The 19878-nt window shown below is 44.8% G+C and overlaps 1 protein-coding gene across 20 annotated transcripts in view; it reads right to left on the bottom strand.

Annotated features, from left to right (window-relative positions):
- Positions 1–241: 241 nt before the first annotated feature.
- Positions 242–19878, bottom strand: part of brp (ELKS/RAB6-interacting/CAST family member bruchpilot) — a 35027-nt gene continuing 15390 nt past the window's right edge. For 4 of the 20 annotated variants that reach the window (XM_070213714.1, XM_070213718.1, XM_070213715.1 and 1 more), the window contains 16 exons: positions 14300–15676; positions 11254–11343; positions 10949–11194; positions 9883–10371; positions 9490–9522; positions 8291–8407; positions 7651–7671; positions 6019–6201; positions 5597–5917; positions 5064–5252; positions 3028–4800; positions 2524–2754; positions 2023–2465; positions 1357–1491; positions 1230–1293; positions 242–1163 (listed from right to left, as the gene is read on the bottom strand). In XM_070213714.1, the coding sequence (XP_070069815.1) occupies positions 1128–1163; positions 1230–1293; positions 1357–1491; positions 2023–2465; positions 2524–2754; positions 3028–4800; positions 5064–5252; positions 5597–5917; positions 6019–6201; positions 7651–7671; positions 8291–8407; positions 9490–9522; positions 9883–10371; positions 10949–11194; positions 11254–11343; positions 14300–15676 (5748 nt within the window). In that variant the 3' untranslated portion in view covers positions 242–1127. The remainder of the gene's footprint in view (positions 1164–1229; positions 1294–1356; positions 1492–2022; positions 2466–2523; positions 2755–3027; positions 4801–5063; positions 5253–5596; positions 5918–6018; positions 6202–7650; positions 7672–8290; positions 8408–9489; positions 9523–9882; positions 10372–10948; positions 11195–11253; positions 11344–14299; positions 15677–19878) is intronic. The other 16 variants (XM_070213723.1, XM_070213727.1, XM_070213724.1 and 13 more) reach the window with 14 other exon arrangements.

Raw genomic sequence — 19878 nt, 5'->3', positions numbered from 1 at the left:
GGGCTAAGGAACGTGGGGATATCGTGTAGATTTAACTAATTAAAATAGAGATTGCACTTGTTTGTAGTTGATGTTCGAGTTTATTTTTATCGATAATATCCATATTAGCTGATACGAATGATAGGTTCTCCTCTTCGGGGTCTATATTGTTAGTTCTTTGGTACACGGCTAAGGGCTAGGCAATATAATTCTTTTAATCGTATTAATTTTACATATGGTACTCGTATCTATATCATATTTGTATTATCTGTGGTTTATCATTTATTGCTCTACATATTGTATCCGTATCTGTGTCAATACTTTTTCCGTTATGAGTCTGATGCCAATGCTTTATGTACAGTGTGATTGTGTGGGCGTATGATAAGCCGATGTTCATGTTTGACTAACTATAACAGAGGCTAGTATATACTATATATCCTCGACAATTGTAAGTACATGCTGCACTTTGGGTCCAAAGCAGCACTCAATTAGTTGCTTCCTTTCAGTTGTAATGCAATTACTCCTTTGTTTTCCTTCCTCTTTCGATTTCATCACATTCGCGCAGTGGGAAAACTAATGGCAGATGGGTCTTGGGGTCTTGGAAATATTATGGGATATTATGCAGTGGGATGCAGTGCCCGAGGACGTAGTCTACGTTCTGCAGCTCCGACCGACAGAGAGAAAGTGAAGGACAGAAAGCTCTCAACGGGGAAGTTGTGTCTTGGCTAACGATAAACTTTAAGTTGAGTTCGAAAAAGGATTGAGTTAGTGAGTTAGAGAGAGTTAAGAGAGTTTACAAAAGTACGCTATACGAGCTGACTTTTAAATGCATCCACAATTTGAGTATAGCGGCAACCTAATTACACAATACAAATATCAAATAATTTGCATTTCGCATTGCATTTACATGGTGTCATTTACAAATGTGTGTGTGTTCGTGTATCGAGTGTATGGGTGAGTCGTAGAAATACTGCATAGTTGGTATTGGTATCGGCATCGGTAGTATACAAAATAGTAGACAGTGCTTTTGATAATTTCTTGCTGCTTTTGGTTTTCCATTATCGCTTTGGGTAAATAGTACTGGTGTATTCCTTTTGCCTCATCTGCATCTGAAGATGTGTGTATGTTTGGTTTTTCGGGGGCACTGTTTAGAAAAAGCTCTTCAAGAAGCCAGCTGGCCCAGCCTAAAATGGGATAGATAATAGAGCTTAGGGATATCCAAGGTTCTCTTATAGTAACCATGAACTTACATCCTGCTGCTGCTGTTGCTGCGTTTGTGCTTGTTTGACTTTGGCTTGAGCGATCTTTAAGGCTCTAAAAGACAGAAGATTAATTTGTTAGACAGTGGTCAACGAGTAAAGGTAGCGGATCACTCACTGTTGCAAATCCATGATGGTCTTCTCCTTGGCATTCTGCTCCTCCTGAGACATTTGTACCAATTGCAGCAAACGCTCCGTTTCGGTTGCCGCCTTCTTGTGCTCCTCCTTTGTGTTTTGCAGCTCTTTGACGCATCTAAAACGAAAAAAATGTCGTATATTAATAAGTAACGAGTATATTAAAATATAAAAATAAATCCTAGGCCTGGAAAAATCAACCAAAGTTACTAGAGTGTTTCGTATATTCTATCCACCCGAGGGCGCCAAAATTTTGAAACACTTTTGTACAGACACCCATTTATAAGTTTGACCAACGCTAACGCTTTAAAAACTAGGTAAGAGTAAAGAAACCGTTTATACAAAATAAATTATCCCTATGCGTCGAAACAAAGTAATTCGGGCTTGGAAAAATCAACCAAAGTAACTATAGTGATTCGTATTTTCTGTCCCCCCGGGGGCGCCAATTATTTGTTTAAAACACTTTTGTACTATCAATCCTTTTTGAAATTTGACCAACGCTAACTCTTTAAAAACTAAGTAAGAATAAAGATTAAACAGCTACAAACCGTTTATACAAAATTAATTATCCCTATGCATCGAAACTGAGCAATTGGAGTGTTTCGATTTCTCTAACCCCCCGGGAACGCCAAAAGATTTGAACACTTACGCTTCTAGCTGACGCTGCGTGTCCATGAGCTTCTTGTTCAGCTCGCCGGCGGCCGCCGCTCCGCCTCCTTGTGTCTGGAGGGACTTCTCCAGCTGGTCCATCTGCTCCTTGCGCTTTCGCAACTGGACGTCAAACTCGGACATCTTCTTCTCCTTGTCCTCGATGTCCTTGCGCTTGGCGTCGATCTGCTTGCGCTGCTCGTCGATGATCTTGCGCTCGCCCTCGGTGGCCTTGGCCTGGTTGTCGATCTGCTTGCGCACCTCCTCGAGTTGCTTCTGCTGCTGCTCCAGCTGCTGGCGCTGGACATCGGTGGCCCCGGCGCCCGCACTGGCGGCCTGCTGCAGTTGTTGCATCTGCTGCTGAAGCTGTTGCACCTGCTGTTGCAGTTGCTGCACTTGTTGCTGCGACGTCTGGAGCTGCTTGGCCTGCTCCTGGTTGGACATCTGCGATAAGGATACTCTCGGTTAGGGACTATAATGCAATTTTAAAGCCTTAACCCACCTTGCTCTTCTCCAGCTCGGTGACCAGGAGCTCCAGTTGCTGCTGGAAGCGATCCCGCTCAGTGCAGGCTGCCTGAAGTTCGCCCCTGACCTTCTCCATTTCCTTGGCGTCCGCTCCGCCGGCACTGGCTGCATTCTGTTGCTGCTGCTGCGCCGCCTGCTGTTGCTGTTGCATCTGCTGCTGCATCTTCTGCATCTGGGCGTGCTGATCCTTGATGTGTTGGTCCATAAGCTAGGTAAATTTCATTGATAAATTAGTCAAACAGTTGAAGCCTAGCCTATAAAGTGTTTTTCCTTGTTAACATATCGAAAGTAATTCAACATTCATTCAGAATTTTCAACGCAGAACCCAAAAAATAATATTAAATACTTACATATTGACATAAAAAATGTTATTTAATGTGTGGTATTAGAATCAGAATATTAAGTTGTGTTAAAGACAAAACAGAGTCTTGGTGCTCGGTGTAACCTGGAGTGGCCTGCACCACATCCACACGATCCTCACCTGAATGCGCTTGTGCATCTCCTGGGCGGCCTTGTCGGCCATGTCGGCGCGACCCTTCTCCTGCTCGATGACCTTGCGCCACTGCTCGATCTCCTCGCGACTCGCTCCGGCCGCCGCTGCTGCGGCCTGGGACTGTTGGGGCCCGGCTGCCTGGAGGGCGCGCTCCGACTCCTGGAGCTTCTGCTGCAGCGCCTGGATCTCCTTCTGCATGGCCTGGATCTCGGCGGGAGAGGCTCCGGCGGGAGGGGCGGCGGCAGGTGGCACTTGGTGTCCATTGCGCAGCTTGCGGTTCTCCTCGCGCGTCTTCTGCAGCTCCGCCTCGGCGTTCTGCAGCTCCTTCTGGAAGTTCATGAGGATCTCCTGGCTCTTCTCCAGCTGCAGCACCAGTTGCTCCCGCTCCATGGCCAGCTGCTTGACGTCCGACTCCAGCTTCTGGACATGCTTCTCCAGCTGTGGATGGGGGGCAGCGCCTGCTCCAGCTCCGCCACGACTGGATTGACGCAGGGCTTCGCGTTCGGCCTCCGCCTTCTCGAGGCGATCGTGGAGACGGCCCAACTCAGCGCCCATGCGCTCGAACTCGATGCGCGTGGACTCGGTGTTCTCCTGCTGCTTGGCCAGATGCATTTGCGCCTTCTCCAGTTCCTTGGCCAAGCGACCGGCCTCCAGCTCGGTGGCGTCACGCGACTGCAGCGCCTTCTCGAGGCGATCCCGCAGGCGGTCGATCTCCTGCCGCTCGCCAGCGGACAGAGCGGATGAGGAGGACGTCGACGCTCGGACCGGATCGCCGGGGCTCACCGAGGACTGTTGCAGGCGCAAACGATCGACCTCCTTCAGCAGCTTCTCGTGCTTGTCCCGCGCCTTCTCCCGCTCGATGTGGGCCCGCTCCAGTTCGGAGCGCTGCTTGTCCTGGTTGGCCAGCATCTTGGCCACCTCGCCCTTGGACAGCTCCAGCTGCAGGCTGGTCTCGTGCAGCTTGGACTCCATGTTCTGCACCTCGTTCTCGATCTTCTCGTACTTGTCCTTGTACTTCTCGAACGACTCCGACTCGTACTGCGACTTGCCGCGTATGGTCTCCAGCTCCATGAGCGTCTTGTCCAGCTTCTCGCGCAGCCGCTCGTTCTCCTCCTTGAGGCGTCGCGTCTCCCGGCCGAAGGTGTCCGTGTCCTGCAGCTTGCGCAGCTCCACCTGGCTCTTCTCGTAGCGGTCGCGCATCTTCTCCAGCTCGACGGCATAGTGGGCGGCCTCCTCCTTGGCCGCCTCCACGCTGGCGCCCGCCTTCGTTTGGGCGGCATGGGCGCGCTCCAGTTCGTAGGTCACGCGCTCCAGCTCCGACTGGAAGTGATCCTTCTCGCCCTGGGCCCGCCGAATGTCCGTCTGCAGCTTGTCGAAGCGATCGCGACTGTGCTCCAGCTCGCTGCGCGCATTGTCCTCGCACTCCTTGGCGCGGCTCAGCTGGAGCGCCGCCCGATCGCAGGCCTCCTGCAGCCGGGTGCTCTCGTCCTGCAGCTTGCGCAGATCCTCGCGAGCCTTGCCGGCGGCCAAACCTGATCGCTCCGCCTCCACCTCGAGCCGAGCCCTATCCGCTTCTGCCGTATCGCAACGCGACTGCAGGCGATAAATCTCGTTCTGGGCCCGATCGTACTTCTCCAGCATCTTCTCGAACTCCTTGTTCGAGGTGTCCTTCTCGTCGATCAGCTTTTGGCTGGCGTACAGCGCCTTGTCGAGCTTCTCCTTGAGGATCTCCACCTCGGTGACCGCATCGTCGCGCTCCATCTGAAAGGAAAGTAATTAGGTACATCTAGGGTTATATCCAGAAACTCGAGAATGTCATTAAATGCAGCTACAGATTTACACAAACAGCCAATTGTTCTTGATTTTTTCAGTTCAGTTCTCATGCGTTTTTCTCAAACAATATGCAGTACAGACAATGTAGTTTAGTATAGAGTTTAGTTTGGGGGTGAAGGCCAATTGTTTTGGGTTTTCGTTTTTGCGCAGTGGGAATACCTGATGTTTTTGGGGACTGGGTTGACAATTACCTGGAGTTTCTGCTGGATAGCGTGCGACTTCTCGTAGCGCTCCTTCAGGACCTCCAGATCCGTTTGCATCGCCTCCCGATCGCGGGCGGCCTTCATCAAGAGGGTCTGCGCCGATTCCGAGCGCTCCTTGAGCGTCTCCAGCTCGTCGGAGAATTGATCCCGCTCCTTCTGGATGCGGCCCAGTTGCACCTGGTATTTTGTAGTCGTGTGTGTTTATTTATTGTGAGTGTTGTGGGGTGTGACGGTCGAAAGATAGTTACGCATACGTAGAGATATATGTTAGGGATAAATAGTTTTAGTTATATACAAGGCGGGTTAGGTTGTATAGGAAATTCTGGGGTTAAGCAATAGCAGTCACATCGATCTAAGCGAGGTTTTTGGGTGGCATGTTAGTTTATAGTTTATCGCTGGGGGTTAGCACAACACACAGTTACGTTTACAGTCACAGATTTTCGGTTAGCTAGTCTCTTCGAAGATGGGTGTGTTTGTGGGTGGGGGGGTCTGGGTGGTCTGGGACTGGGACCCGGGCATACCTGCGTCTTCTCCAGCTTCTCGCGAATGCGATCCGTGTCCAGGGAGAGGGTTTCGCGCTCCTTCTGCATCCTGGCCGCCTGGCCCAAGGCCTTGTCCAGCTGCGACTGCAGGTTGTCGTAGTCGTAGGTGAGCTTCTCCTTCTCGAGGGTCAGGCGACGGGTCTCCGTCCCGGCCTTGTCCAGCTTGTCCTGCAGATGATCGACCTCGTTCTGGGCCTTGTCCAGCGAGTTCTGCAGCTTCTCGTGCTGCAGCTGCGACTTGCCCAACGTGGCCTGGGTGCGCTCCATCTCCTCCTTGATCTTTTCCACCTCGGAGAAGGCCTGTGCAACGGAGGGTGTTTTTTTTTAGGGTGAGTGAGTGAGGATTGGGGTCGTTGGGGGTTTCGTTTGGGGTGGTTAACTGTTTTTTTTTTTTTGCCTACCCGATCGCGGTCGGCGTGGATGCGAGAGACACCGCTCTGCGCCTTCTCCAGCTCCTGGCGCAGACTCTCCTGCTCGCCCTGGGCATTCTCCAGCTTCGCCTTGAGTCGGTACACCTCGCCCTGGCTCTTCTCCAGCTTCTCCTGCAGGGCGGCCGCCTCCTCGCGTGCTCTTTCCGCATCCGACTGTTATCGGTTTTTGTGGCGGTTTTCATTATCATTCGATCGTGGAATCGAAGGGTTTTTCATGTTGTCGGGGGGGCAGAGTGGATGGTGGATAACGGATATTATTTACAGGCCATTATGTGGGACAAAGGTTCTTAAATGACTGATTCGACTGACTGACTGACTGACTGAATGTCTGACTGATTAGTAGACACGGAACAGAGGTTAAGGTGACGAACGACAAATATAACGACAAATAGTACTTAAATTACGATAACGATAACGATTACGAACACGATCACAACGTCTAGCGAGCGATAGAGAGCGATTTATGCTGCGAGCGAGCGGCTGACACTGAGAGAGATGTAGCGAAGGAGTCGAAATAAAGAGGAAAGTGGATAGTTCGGAGAAAACAGCTTTTTGTGGAACTGGTTGATGGATGTAAGAGATAGCTAGATGGTATCTTGGGAAATATTTGGCATTGAATTAAGAAAAAGGAGACGTCATGATATAAACATACAATAGATTCTAAGGAATAAAAAGTATTTATTTATTTAGGAAAAGATATAAAAATATGAGTGTAAAACGTGGAAAAGTAATGGTAATCTTGGAAACAGACGGACAACGAATATACTTGATAAAATTTAAGCCTTATGTACCAAATACGATTCTAATGAAATGAATTCAAGAAAGGTTAGCAAAACAGATAAGAAATTTCAGCCTAATACGGCCTTTCATAAAACGAAAGGGTAATGCTGGGTAATGGCTTGGAACGGACGGACTGGACCAACTTCTTATGGGGCACATGGCGGGCATTTCGGAATGAGTTCGCGATGGAGTACACAACCACAGATGGCTCATTAGTGCAAGAGGAAAATTAGGGGAAATTAGAGAAAGTGCGAGAGCAAAGTAAGGCAAAGTGTGCGTTAGAAATGCTAGCGGATGTGTGGGTGTCAATGTATTTGTGAGAGCGAGTGAGCAGTTGAGTCAATTAACTTTTCGCCTCCTTTAGTCCTTGTACGTGTTTGTGGGTGGGTGTGAGTCCAAAGGAAAACGCTCCGGGGAACTGAGCTGCTCTAAGGATACTTTGTCATACTTTGCTTGCATCCGGTTTTCGGGACAGGTTTATTTTTTTTCGGAATACACCGGAAGTGTGGCAGATGAGCTCGAGGCAATATCGTACAAGGTCAATCGATGTATGTTTGTATGTGTATGCTATATTTATAGGCATGTGTGTGTATGGGTATGTATATGCTGGTATGGCAATGTTAGTACATCAGGCAATGCAAGTTACATTAAATTGAACAAGTGACAGATTGCAACTAGTTTTGGTTATCTTTTTTTGGGTTTTCTTTGGATTACTTTGGCATAGTCAGATGCAGTTCAAGTTTGCAATCGAATTCAATTGGGGTTAGTTGCTTAACTAAAAACTTGTTTGATTGATTCATTGTTTGGAAGCGGTTTACTCACAAAACGTTTTTCAGTTTCGCCCTATATTTAGAGAATGAATGTAAGCACAACGGTTTGGATAGAGTTTGGTTTTAGTATACATTGTCTCGCAAAAGATTTCTTTACAATTACATTTACAGTTTACTAATACATTTACGGTTACGTTAATGATAAGGCATATACGAAAGAAGCAAAAATAAAAGGAGTTTTAACTTTATAGTCTTGTAGTCCCTAGCTCCGTGAAAAGGACTCTGCGTGTTTTGGCCATGTAGCAAGTGCTCGGGTTTTTGTGTAGTTGGGATGGCATGTTGCAGCTGATAGATAGTGTGTAAAGTGTGTTTCGGGGGGCGAAGAAATCTCCTCTTTGCCAGGCGAAAGTTTTCGGTCCATCAACAAAGCACACGCACACCGAGATATTTATATATAAATATTTATAGAGAGAGAGGTATCGTTCATATGTACATATACACACACACAGATAGTTGTATATGAGAATTGCACTTGCACTTGCAATTGCGACGAGTTCGGAGTTCGATTTGTACATTAAGTATACGTAAATAATATGGGTAAAGCTAACTAAAAGAGCATTCGGATATGCATATCGATATATGTATATGGCTGTCTCGGTTCGCAGGCAAATGGGGAAGCAATTGGACCATACCTGTGTGACTCTCAGCTCGGCCTGGGTGCGTCGCAATTCGGCCGAGGCCTTGTCGGCCCTCTCCTGAGCTCGATCCAGTTCCTGGGACGTGGTCATCGTGGTCCTGCCAAACGTTGTCTTTCGTCGGGAAACGGGAAACATTCAAATTAGTTGGTTGACCACAATTTTTGGGGGTTTAACAAGATAACGAGTGCAAAACAACAATCGAAAGCAGTTCAAGGCATTAGCAAATGTGTGTTTACAAATGACGGTTTCGAATACGGATGGTGATGATGATGCATGGATGAGTCCAGCAGGCAAGCTGTTTACAATGGATATGTATCCAATCCATAAAGCTGCGAATGATTCAATGAGAGATTGGCAACCAATATTTCGCTTTTATTTCTTTTGCTGTGCATTTGGGTGCATTTGACGCTTGGTTCTCTAGGTTCGATTTTTTCGATTGGGCTGCTATTGCGCTAAGTGTTTTTGGTCTAGGAGTCTAGGTTAGGCTGGGTCAGCGGCTTTGGCCGACTTACCGATATCTTGCCCGTTTCGAACATTAACTTTTGTACATTCTGCAAGAGTACGATACGAACATATTTATATCTTAATCTTAGGTTTACGCTTAAACGTATGTATGCATGTTCGGCGGCAATTCAACTTATTCACACCTCCGTTTGTCTGCACAGCGATTAAATCAAAACCCAACTAGGCGAGTGCTGCTAATCCTGTCTAAGTATCTAAGTGCGCAATATGTCAGGGCTCTATCGGATCTGAAATCGTTGGTGGTGGGTGGTTGGCTAAGTAAGACTTCAGCCTGCTGGCTCTAAATGGCGAATGAAAGTTCAGTTCAGGGCAGGCAAACAAAAGTTATACGGTGTTTTGGGGTAACGAGTGCTAGTCACATGGTACGATATATGATATACAATATGTGTTGTTGCGATACATAAAAGGTGCGTTTTTGCATAATAGCGATATTCGAGATGTTTTCGTTGACGACTAGTTACTAGTTACATTTTAATTCGTTAGAAAAAGAAACCAACGAGTTACTTTACGATATTATGAAATGCTAGTTGAACTATCTCAAAGTGAAAACTCTTTGCAATTTCATGATACATACGATGGGTTTTCAAACTTATTACTCGAAAACTACGATTTACGATATTATGCAAACTAGTTGGTAATTGGAAGTTTGGAATTCGGATCTTTGGGCTTACTTTGTGTAGTGTGGTCTGTTCTTCTAGCTGCATCTATATTTGGTTTATGTTGGGTGAGTTTATTTTATTTTTAGGTTGATTGGTTGTTGTTGTAGTTATTATTATTGTTGTTGTAGTTGGGTAGTTGGGATGCGTAATGTGTACATGTAAATACATATTCAGATACAGATATATAGATATAGATGTAGATACAGATAGATAGCACATAGATATGTGTATGCATATGGGTTCATAGATTATTGATAGCAGTAAGTATGTATGTATGTATGCAAGTCTCTCGGTTATATGTACACAGCGCAAACATACATATACATACGAATAGACTGATGATGATAAGTAGTTATTGGGGGTAAAGTTATTATTTCTGGGGAACTGGTCATAATGCACGAGTACCTGCGAACGTTCCAGATCGTGTTTCAGCCGCTCGTTCTCCAGCTCCAATCGAGCGATCCTCTGCTTGGTGGACTCCCAGTCGGCGCTGCTCCTGCCCATTTCGCAGGTGGCCTTCTCAAGTTCGGCCTTCGACTTGCCCAGTTCGCTCTGCGAGGCCTCCAGCTTGATCTCCAGCCGCTCCCGCTCGGTGACCGCCCGCTCGAGGCGCGTCTGCAGCTTCTCCACCTCACTTTCGGCGGCACGCAGCTTGATCTTGTAGTCGGCCACCTCGCGCTCATGCAGATCCCGCTCCTCCTGCTTCTCGTGCTCGGCGCGATCCCGCTGATCCCTTAGCTGCGCCATCTGCTTCTCCTTGTCGCCGATGGCCTCCTCCAAGCTGGTCAGGGCGCCCTCGGAGCTGCTGTGGTGAGCCTGCATGGCCGACAGACGGGCCCGCGCCATGTCCACCTGGTTGTCCTTCTCCTTGAGCAGATCCTCCAGGTTCTCGATCTAGTGGAAGAGAGCGGGGTTTGAGGAGAGAGCACCCGGAATAAGGATTGCCTAGAGATGACCTAAACGGAATGCCTATTATCTGGAAAACTCTGCTGACCTGGTTATCGTAGATAATTGGGTAAGGCTTATCTGCTTTTAGTAGCTAAAAGCACATAGGTTCTAATATAATACGAATTCTATAATGCTAATGGCCATTTCGATAAATGTTAAGAAATCCTGTTAAAAATTAAATAAAAAAAAAAAATTAAAAAAAAATAATTAACTAAAATTATTATAATTCCTTTCAGCTATTGTTTTTTAATTTTCAGTAATTTTAAAAGACTTTCAATATTATTTTGATAGTATCTTAAATTCAAAGTTGTTAGAAGGTGTTCTTGAGTTAAATCTGGCGTGACCCGAAAGTAGATAGAAAATCTAAGTATTCCTTCCAGTAAAGATCTTTACAGTAGAAGTCTATTTTATGTCCTTTTTCAAATAAATATTCTTCTTTCTTATATAGTACCTCACTAGACATAGGGCGCATATTTAACTAAATTTCTGGGATTGGAAAGGATGGGGGGATAGTCAGTCTAACCTTGCGCTGCAGCACGCTGATCTTGCGATCTTTGATGTCCATGTGGTCCTTGAGCTCGGTGAGCTCGCTGGTGAGGCGATTGCGCTCCTGGACCGTCTGCAGGGTGCCCTGGGTCTTCTTCTCGATCAGGCGGTTCTTCTCCTCGAGGCGGGCGCGCATCTCCTCGACGTCCGTCTGCAGCATGTTGTAGTGCTCCTCTTTGGCACATAGCGACTCCTTGAGCACCGCTATGTGCCGCTGGTAGTCCTGACGGGAATTACTTTACTGTGCAAACGACAAACTGGAGCCCTAGCGTTTCAATTTACCTGGTGCTGCTCCTCGAGGGTTTTCATTTTGGCCGCCATCGCCAGGATCTCTTGATCCCTTCTCTGTATTTCAAGACGGAATTCGTCCAGCTGGGGGTCATTACGGAGTAGGGAGTTGGGTGGTGGTTTTCGGGTTGGTTGGAAAGGAACAAGTACAGATAACATTAGATCAGAAAGTGTTGCCACACATGGGGTTGCCTGGGCCAGGGGAGTGATTAAGATCCATAGCCAGGACTACAAATACTTGGTGGTTGGTGTTCTTGGTCTGCTTGTTGTCTCAAAAGTATCATTTGCTGTTGCAACTGAGTGTGAAATGAGCGATTAAGAGGTGCGGACAGCGAGCTTACGCTTTGTAGAGAATGAGAGTTGGTGGATTGTGGATTGATTAATGTCTTGGGCCCCCCAATCCCAGATTTAGGGCTTAGTTTGGTACTCCTTACATCCTAACCGCCCTCGTTGGGTGTCCTTTTTCGGTATTTTCGTGTGGTTGGATGGTCTGTTTTGGTGTATGTCTGTTGGTTACTTTTGGTGGGATCGGAAAGTGGGATGTTCTAGTTATTGGTTCGGTTTCTTTTTCGGTACGATGCACGATGTTCGACGTTCGGTTTTCGTATGTAATTTTATTGTTTGCTTTCGAAAAGTTTCCATTTTATAATGCTTACAGCTTAAGTTAAGTTTAACAGATTTCGAGAATATTCTTGCTTGTCGGAATTAAGTCTGAATGCAATCTTAATTAGGTTTACAGTTAAATCATTGTATAAATAGTACATCCCGTGGGATCATAAATGTATATGCGTATAATCAGAATATTAACCATAATTATTCAAATACAATACAAGTATATAGAGAGTTATGTATAATGTGTATATCTTATATCAATATTCAAATGCCTCATTTTTTCTTGTTCTGTTCGTCGTCTTGTAGAAAAAGGTTACAAATCAAACCGAGTCAAAGAGAAGAATCAAGTTTGGCTGAGCAACAAGAACAGAAGTAGGAAAAGCTAGTGGATAGTATCTTTGTATCTATTAATCTATTCACACGCTCGCACCGAGTGCTGTCTTTCGAATTGGCTAGTGATAAGCTTTTTATCTTTCGGTTACGCTCACATTCATTGATGTACATATATGTATATATAAACAATTGAAAAAGAGTTTATCTATGAACACAATCTCTGTTTTTTGTTTTTATTTTACGATTGCTGCATATTTTAGGGGTTCTCGAACTACCAACTACGACTAGGCAAAATTAAAGTAACTCCAGATTCACTTTCCCGATCAATTCGTCTAGTATATATTTAAACACTACTTTAACAAGAATTTTTACTTTCTTTGAGAAATATCTATGCGTAATTTCGATTTTCAAGCACAAAAAACAAGTTAGCACGTTTATAATCGATAGTCCGACTAAAAGGTATTCACTACTCAAATGCATTGGGAAAATCGAATAAATTTTTGTTTCTTTTGGGGCATAAAGCTGAACGAAATGTTTGCCAGAGGTTCAAGGGGTTAGCGTTCTATATATTTTGTATACTTATCGATGCCTACCGATTTATGAGTGTATAAAGCGCTTCTTCGAATACGAAATACAGTCGAATACATAATAATACAATATAATATTCGCATAGACACATTTTGAATGCTTCTTCGTTTCACTTTACTTGTTGTTGTCTCAGACACACAAAAACTAATTCAAACAGGTCGATCCAAAGCGATTCGATTCGCTCAGATTCGATCCCCACCTATTCGGTTCTAGATTGCACATATAAATTTCCATGTTTTCGTTCATAATTGACCTTCATTGCTAATCACACGCTAGTTCGTTTATAACTCTTGCATTTGCTTTTGCTGGGGAAGGCTTTTGGGAGAGTTAAAACTTAGTGTTACAAAGTGGAGGCGGAAGAAAGTTAAGTTAAGTTAATTCAAGTTAAGTTAGGTAAATAATGGCTCTATGCAAATACAACTTATGCCCACTAATGCGAGAGAGAAAGTTATAATTGGATTAGGCTCTGGTTAGTTAGGTAGTTAGTAGGTTGGGTATAGGAGGAGGTCCTCGATGGCGTGGAAATACTATGACCATGCAAGGGTTCGTTACTTATTCGCTTATGCTTAGATATAGATAGAGTGTGTGTCTGTGCTGCACTAACAATTGGCTAAGTTGTCGAATGTTCATACTAAGTACGAGTTACTCTATAGGTTTTGATTTAATAAATTTTAAGCTTCTTGTTTTTTTCGTTTTCTTTTTCTTTTTTTCTTTTTTATTTTGTTAGCTCGCAAAACTTGCAACTTTCACAGGCGAGACAAGTTTAAAGTAAATGTTATTTCATTTCGCATTTCTCCTTTTGTGTATATATAAATTGTTGTTATTTGTGAGTAAATCTCATTTAGTTTTATATACAGTCTTTTACTTTTGAGAGTCAAGAGCAAGGTTCTACAATTTCCAAAAAAACATCCACAACAATTTGAATTCTCAGCCGAGTTCTCGGCCTTCGGTTTTCTATATGCCCTGAGTGCTCTATGCAAAGAACAGAAATCAAAATGGTAAACTAAAAATCAAAGTAACTTTAAAGTACTTTCACTTTTTGTTTCGCTTTTACTGTTGCTACTTTAAAATGGCACATGAAACAATAGTTCTCCTCCTCCACACTCTCCATTGCGAACTTTTCTTAGCCTAGATCTACTAAGAGTAATCCACTTTATTATCATATATGTTGTATATTGTATGTATAATACTTGGTGTCTTATCTTCTCCCTACGCGAGAACTGGTTGATGCAGAGGAAAGCGTTAAATGCAGATCGGCCAGCCGTCTATATCTATATCTATGTAGATATTCAGACGGTCGGGCCTTCCAATTGGGTTCGTTCGTTCTCTGATTGTTATATATTTATAGGATGCTAATGCTGATTGAAGATGATCATTTTCGATTTATCGATGGTGGCGAATTTCGATGTTTTGGGGGTGGTAAGATTTCGGGAATGGGGGTTCGGATCGATTTGGGTTTCATTTAGGAGTCTAGGGATAGCGTGTCTACGTCAAATTTAAAACTTACTTGTCGCTTATGCTCTTGCGGCAGTTTCGGGTAATCTAAGTCTAGTTTCGAGTATGGCAGATGGTGGTGATGGTGGGCTTGATGCGGCTGCTGCTGCTGATGGTGCGAATGCGAGTGCGGATATGCCGTGTGATGCGAATGATGCGAGGAGGAGTGGTGCGGATGCGAATGCGGATGCGTATGCGTATGTGAGTGGGCCGCATGATGCAGTCCGTCCACATAGTCCCGGGCACTGCTGGCCAGCGTTCCGCCGAAGGGTCCGCTGGTGTTGGCCAGCGCCGCCAGCGGATGTGTCTGCAGGTGGTTCTGATGCTGGTGCACATGGTACTGGTACTGCGGATGCATCTGCTGCTGCACCGACGCCTGGATGTGCGAGTGTCCCAGCGGCGGTCCCTGCGCTCCGCCCCCATAGTGCTGCGTTCCCGCGAACTGCTGCTGCAGGTTGTAGGCCAGGGCGGCTCCCGCCGTCGCGGATCCGGCTCCCTGGTTCTGGTAGTACTGCGAAATGGCGGGATTGGAGGCGTGCAGCGACTGGTGGGCCATCAGCTGGCGCTGCTGGAAGGGGGCCAGCGGGTTGCCGTAGCCCAGATCGCTCTGGTACGGATTCACCCCATAGCCCCCGTACTTGCAGCCATAGCCCGCCGGATTCGTGGCCGTCGTCGGGTAGCTGGACACCAGATTCGTAACAGAGTAGGCGGGCCGAAGTCTTGCAGCCGCTGCAGCGGCACTCTGGGCCGCCGTCAGTTGCGTGGGCAGCACTTGCTGCACCTGCTGCGCCTGCGGCTGGAAGTACATGTTCGGCTGCGAGGAGAAGCTCGTGGACATTTGCATTAGGTTGTCGTTGAGGTACGGCGGCGATGTGTCCCCCGGATGCAGGGTGGGGTAGCTGGAGACCACGCGGCCCAAGCCAGACATGCCCACCGGTCCGCCCAGCGGCGTCGTCACCAGCTGACCCAGCTGACGGGCCTGATTCGTGAGATTAAGGATCTGTGAGCTGCGCGATATCGACTTGTGGGCCTCGTTCAGCAGATTCACTATATTCGAGGAGCTGGTCTGCTGCAGGGGCGGTGCCGGATAGCCGTAGACATCATTGTACATGGTCGCCGAGGGCAGGCCGGCAATGCTGTAGCGCCTCCTACGGATCGGTGAGGTCTGGCACGGTCCGTAGATCTGGGGATCGTACAGTCCGTACCCCCCGGCTGCCGTCGAGGTCGAGGGCCCGTACAGATCGTAGCCAGCTGCCGGGCCGTAACCATTGCCCGAGCCGTAGGACAGGGGACCCGGACCCAGACCCAAAGTTCCCGGGCCGTAGTACTGACCGATAATGTCCGGCAACGGGGGACTGCTTCCAGTGGCGCCCGAATAGGAATTGTACATCTGAAACGGGCGATTTCAAATGTTTGGTTGCTGTAACTGCTGTGACTGACTGACTGACTGGTAGTTGGGTTTTTTTTTATTGGTTGGTTGGTTTTTTTTCTGGTATCTGAAATCTGTGGTGTCTATTTAGAGAGCTCTCTCTTTTTGGGTCTGTTGTTGGGTCTGGTGTTATCTGTTTTGATTTAACGTCTTCGATGCGGTTTCGCTCACGCAGCTTTTGGCGGTTTTTACTTTTGATAACATGATCATGATCGTGGCTTAACAAACATTAGCTATCTGTACACATGTATATATAGAGGTGGTTGTTTTGCATATATATAAAGTAGAGATATTTTTGAATTGGCTTACATTTAACATAGCGAATGCGATTTTTGCCCGAAACACTTACGGACTATTCTGGCCCCATATTTGAAACGTCATTTATTTTCTTAGTTCTTGTTATCATTATTTTTGTTGTTTTTCTACAAGTTCTTCAGTTTGTATTTGATTTTTATTTGTTTTCGACTTTTCGACACTTTTTGCTCTTAATTTACAATAGGGTTTTGTAATAGAATGAGATTGGTTAATTATGAGTTATGATTTTTCGGTACTGTTTGGTTCTCTTTTCGTTCTTTTTCCATTGGTTAACTTTCGTTTGGCTTTATATGGTTAGTTATATAGTTAGTTCTGAGGCACTTTCAACGGCTCTTGTTGGCACCCAAAAAAAGTTCAACAAGGGCGGGGGGTTGGGCGTAGGTGTAAGTGTGAGTGTGTGTATGAGTGTAATGCGTGTGCGAGAAAGGGGGTGTGGTTTGGTTTTGGGGGGCGGTTGGGGAGGCGCAACATGAAATGTGTGTCACTTGGTTGACAGCCACGAGGATGTCGCTGGTTTTTGTATCTATTTATGTGTGGATGGCTGTATCTTTGTAACTGAGAGTGTGTGTGTGTGGGTGTCCCTGTATGAGAGTTCATATCTGTGGGTCGATGCTTCTCTTTTGTAGCTGTATTTGACTTGGTTCGTGTGATCAACGTGGCATACAAATGCAACTCGGATTCTGATTTCGTATTTCTCAGGTATATTTTTGGGTATCTGGTATCTGGTATTTTGTTTTGTACAATTTGCTTTCGGTATTTTGTTTGTACGCAGAAAAGAAACATAAATATTCGTATAACAATATATAGTTCAGATGCATTATAGAAATAACGTGCAAAAGTATATTTGTTAAATAATTTGGTTCGGTGTGTTGGAGAAAACAAACAAAATATATATTCATATAGTTGTTTAGACAGACAGTGAAAGAGAGAGAGAGAGTGTGTGTGAAAGAGACAGTCAGAGATTTAGATTGAGTTAGAGAGAGACGGTTACAAAGAGACTTATAGAGAGAGATAGATGAAAAGAACGCAAGTTGTGTGTGTCAGACATAGCAGAGTATCTTTTCTTTTCTTTATCCTTTCTTTGTGAAAAGTGTTTTCTCCAGTGTACTTGTTGTGTTGGTGAGAGAGGGTCGGAACTGCGTGTGTGTGTGTGTTCTTGTGTGAGTGTGCGAGTGGAACCCATCATGAAGAGAGTGTTGTAGTTGTTGCATTGCGTGTTGTGTGAGAGTTTGATTTCGATTTTGATATCGAGTGGATCCGGTCAACGTTCTTAAGATTAGTTGGTAAGTCCGATATTTACAAAAACCAAAAAGTAATATATCATACACAAACACGAGCACACATCCATATGTGCACACAGACACATGTGAATGTGTGTAAGTCAGGTGCAACGACACGGCAACAATTGTTGCCTATTTTTCGGCCTTGGAATCTGGGTTTTTCTTGAGGGGCGTGGGACGGAAGATTGGGTCTTTCGGGTCTCGGTCTGTCGTAAGCGGAATATAACGCAATCAATATCAAAAACAACATACTGCAGAGTAACATATTTTTGGATATATAGTTATAGTTGCTGATATTCGTATATATATAAAGAGCGACAGAGACAGAGAGAGAGAGAGAGGAAGAGAGAGTGAGTGGGAGAAACAGAGACAGAAACAGAGAGGTAGGAGTATATATTCATATGTTTGTTAGCCATATTGTGGATATATATACACGTCGTAATTTTTTTATCATTTTATCGTCAAAGAGTTGTCAGTAAATGAAAGATTCGCTTTCTTCTTCTTTTCTTTCCTTTCTTCCGTCTACTCGAAGTATTAATCAATTTGTTATTGCTTTCCTTTTGGTCTTTTTTTGTTATTTATATTTATTTTGATATTATTTTTTTGGTATCGTGCGAAAATATTACAAAAGCATATTGTAAATAGTTGCATACGTTTTTCGATTCTTGGTAAACAAATTTGTTTTTATAATTGTCATTGCATTTCTTCAGATGTTTTTTTGGTTCATTTTTTTTGTGATTGCTTTTAGAACAACAACAAAATATATGTTTTTTGATGTAATTAAAAAAGATCAATTCTGGAAACAAATATATATTTTGAATTCATTAATTGAGTCGCTTGATTTGGTTATTTATTATTCAAGACTGCTTGCCTACGTTTTGTGTGGATTTAATTTTGGTTCATAAAGCCAATTATTGGAGCCATTACAATCGATAAGTTTCGTGAAAAAATCATCTGCATCTTTTGGCAATAAAATGACAAAAGAATTATTCTTGTATGCTAAACAGATCACAGTTCACTAATGGTTTGTTAATTCGTATCTGATCATTTCAGTTGGGATTTTGCTTTCTGATTTTTGATATATTTTTTTTAAATCTTGATTTCTAAGGTTTGCTCTTTGGTGTGTTGGTTAAATGTTATATATTACTTTTTGATTATGTAAGAACAGTAAGAAAAAGGAGTTCAAAAATCAGCGTTCCGTTCAAAATGCTAAGTTTAAAGTTTAACAAACATTGTGTGAGTGTGTATGAGGGTGTGTGTGTGGTGGGGTCATTAAATAAAATTAAAGTACAAAGCGAGTGTGGAAAACTATACTATATACTATAATTAAACGATTACACAAACAACATTAAGACACAAAACACACATTTACATATTTTAGGGCTCGGAGTAAAACAAAGATTAGTATAAATTTGGAAAACGATGCCAGTAAAGAGAAAGAGAGAGAGGGAGAAGGAAAGCCCAGGTGAGCAGAACACTTAAAATAATGCCAAGAACTTTTGCTCACCCACGCACACACACGAACACATGGAAATGGCGAACCGAAATAACAACATTTTGGTTACAAGGTTACGTATACGTCACGTGTATTTGTGTGGGACTACAAAAGAAAGAGAGGGGGCTACAATGGCAGAAAGAGAGATCGAGAGAGAGGGAGAGAGAGAGCGAGTGAGAACAAAGCCAAAGTAAGAGGCGAATTCAAAGCCGAGTGGGTGGCTGGTTCTGTTTGTGTGTGGGTAAAGTGTGTTAAGTGCCGAATACATGTAGCAGAGTGTATTTTCTGGCTTTTCAACCATTTTGTTGCTATTTTCGTTTGTTGCGTGCCCAGCAGAAATCATAAAAATTAAAAAACCAACACATAAAACGGAGTACTGCAAATCTGAAGAAAAAGACGGGGGAAAACAATTTTAACTTTTATGACTCCTTCAGGGAGAGCGAGAGAGAGAGAGGTAGAGAAGGAGGAAATCAGAAGGAGCGAGGGAGAGGCAGACTGCACCCCCACGACATTGACATGTGAGCACATCACGCAGAACAAACAAAGAGCGGGCGAAAACATTAAAGTGGTCGAAAGGGGGAGTCCCGCTTTTCAATGGGGATCCCCTTTTCCCTCGCGTTAATCATGACAAATCATCACGTTCACGTTTCGTTTCGTTTGTGCTTGTGTTTCTGTTTTTTTTTTGCGAGCAAGGCCAGACAGAGTCCTTTTCCCTATTGTGTCCTGTCTGCCATCCACTACCCATAACCCCTAACATCAAAATCCCTTCCCCCCCATTCCACACTTTAACCCATTGTCAGTGGCTGTCCCATCTTTTGCCTCCACGCACGTGCCTGATGGAAATGTATTTCAAGTGACATATTATGAAGTGCATCCCTGTCGGCTCTCGCTTTTTGTTGAATTTCGGTAGGCTTTTCTGTTAATGAGCATGGATGCCGAAGGGTTAGGGCAAAAGGGGGGCTAGGGGGTTAGGGCTATATGCGCCTGTGCTGTCTATATACTTCTTGCACTTTTCTGCAAGTTCGCCCTGTTGCCGAATTTCACTAATTACGCAGAAAAGCAGGCAATGCGCT

Source organism: Drosophila takahashii, chromosome 2R, assembly GCF_030179915.1.
Source record: "Drosophila takahashii strain IR98-3 E-12201 chromosome 2R, DtakHiC1v2, whole genome shotgun sequence".
Classification (NCBI taxonomy): Eukaryota; Metazoa; Arthropoda; class Insecta; order Diptera; family Drosophilidae; genus Drosophila; species Drosophila takahashii.
Note: the sequence above shows the minus strand (reverse complement) of the source record. Positions and strands in the feature narration are given on the sequence as shown.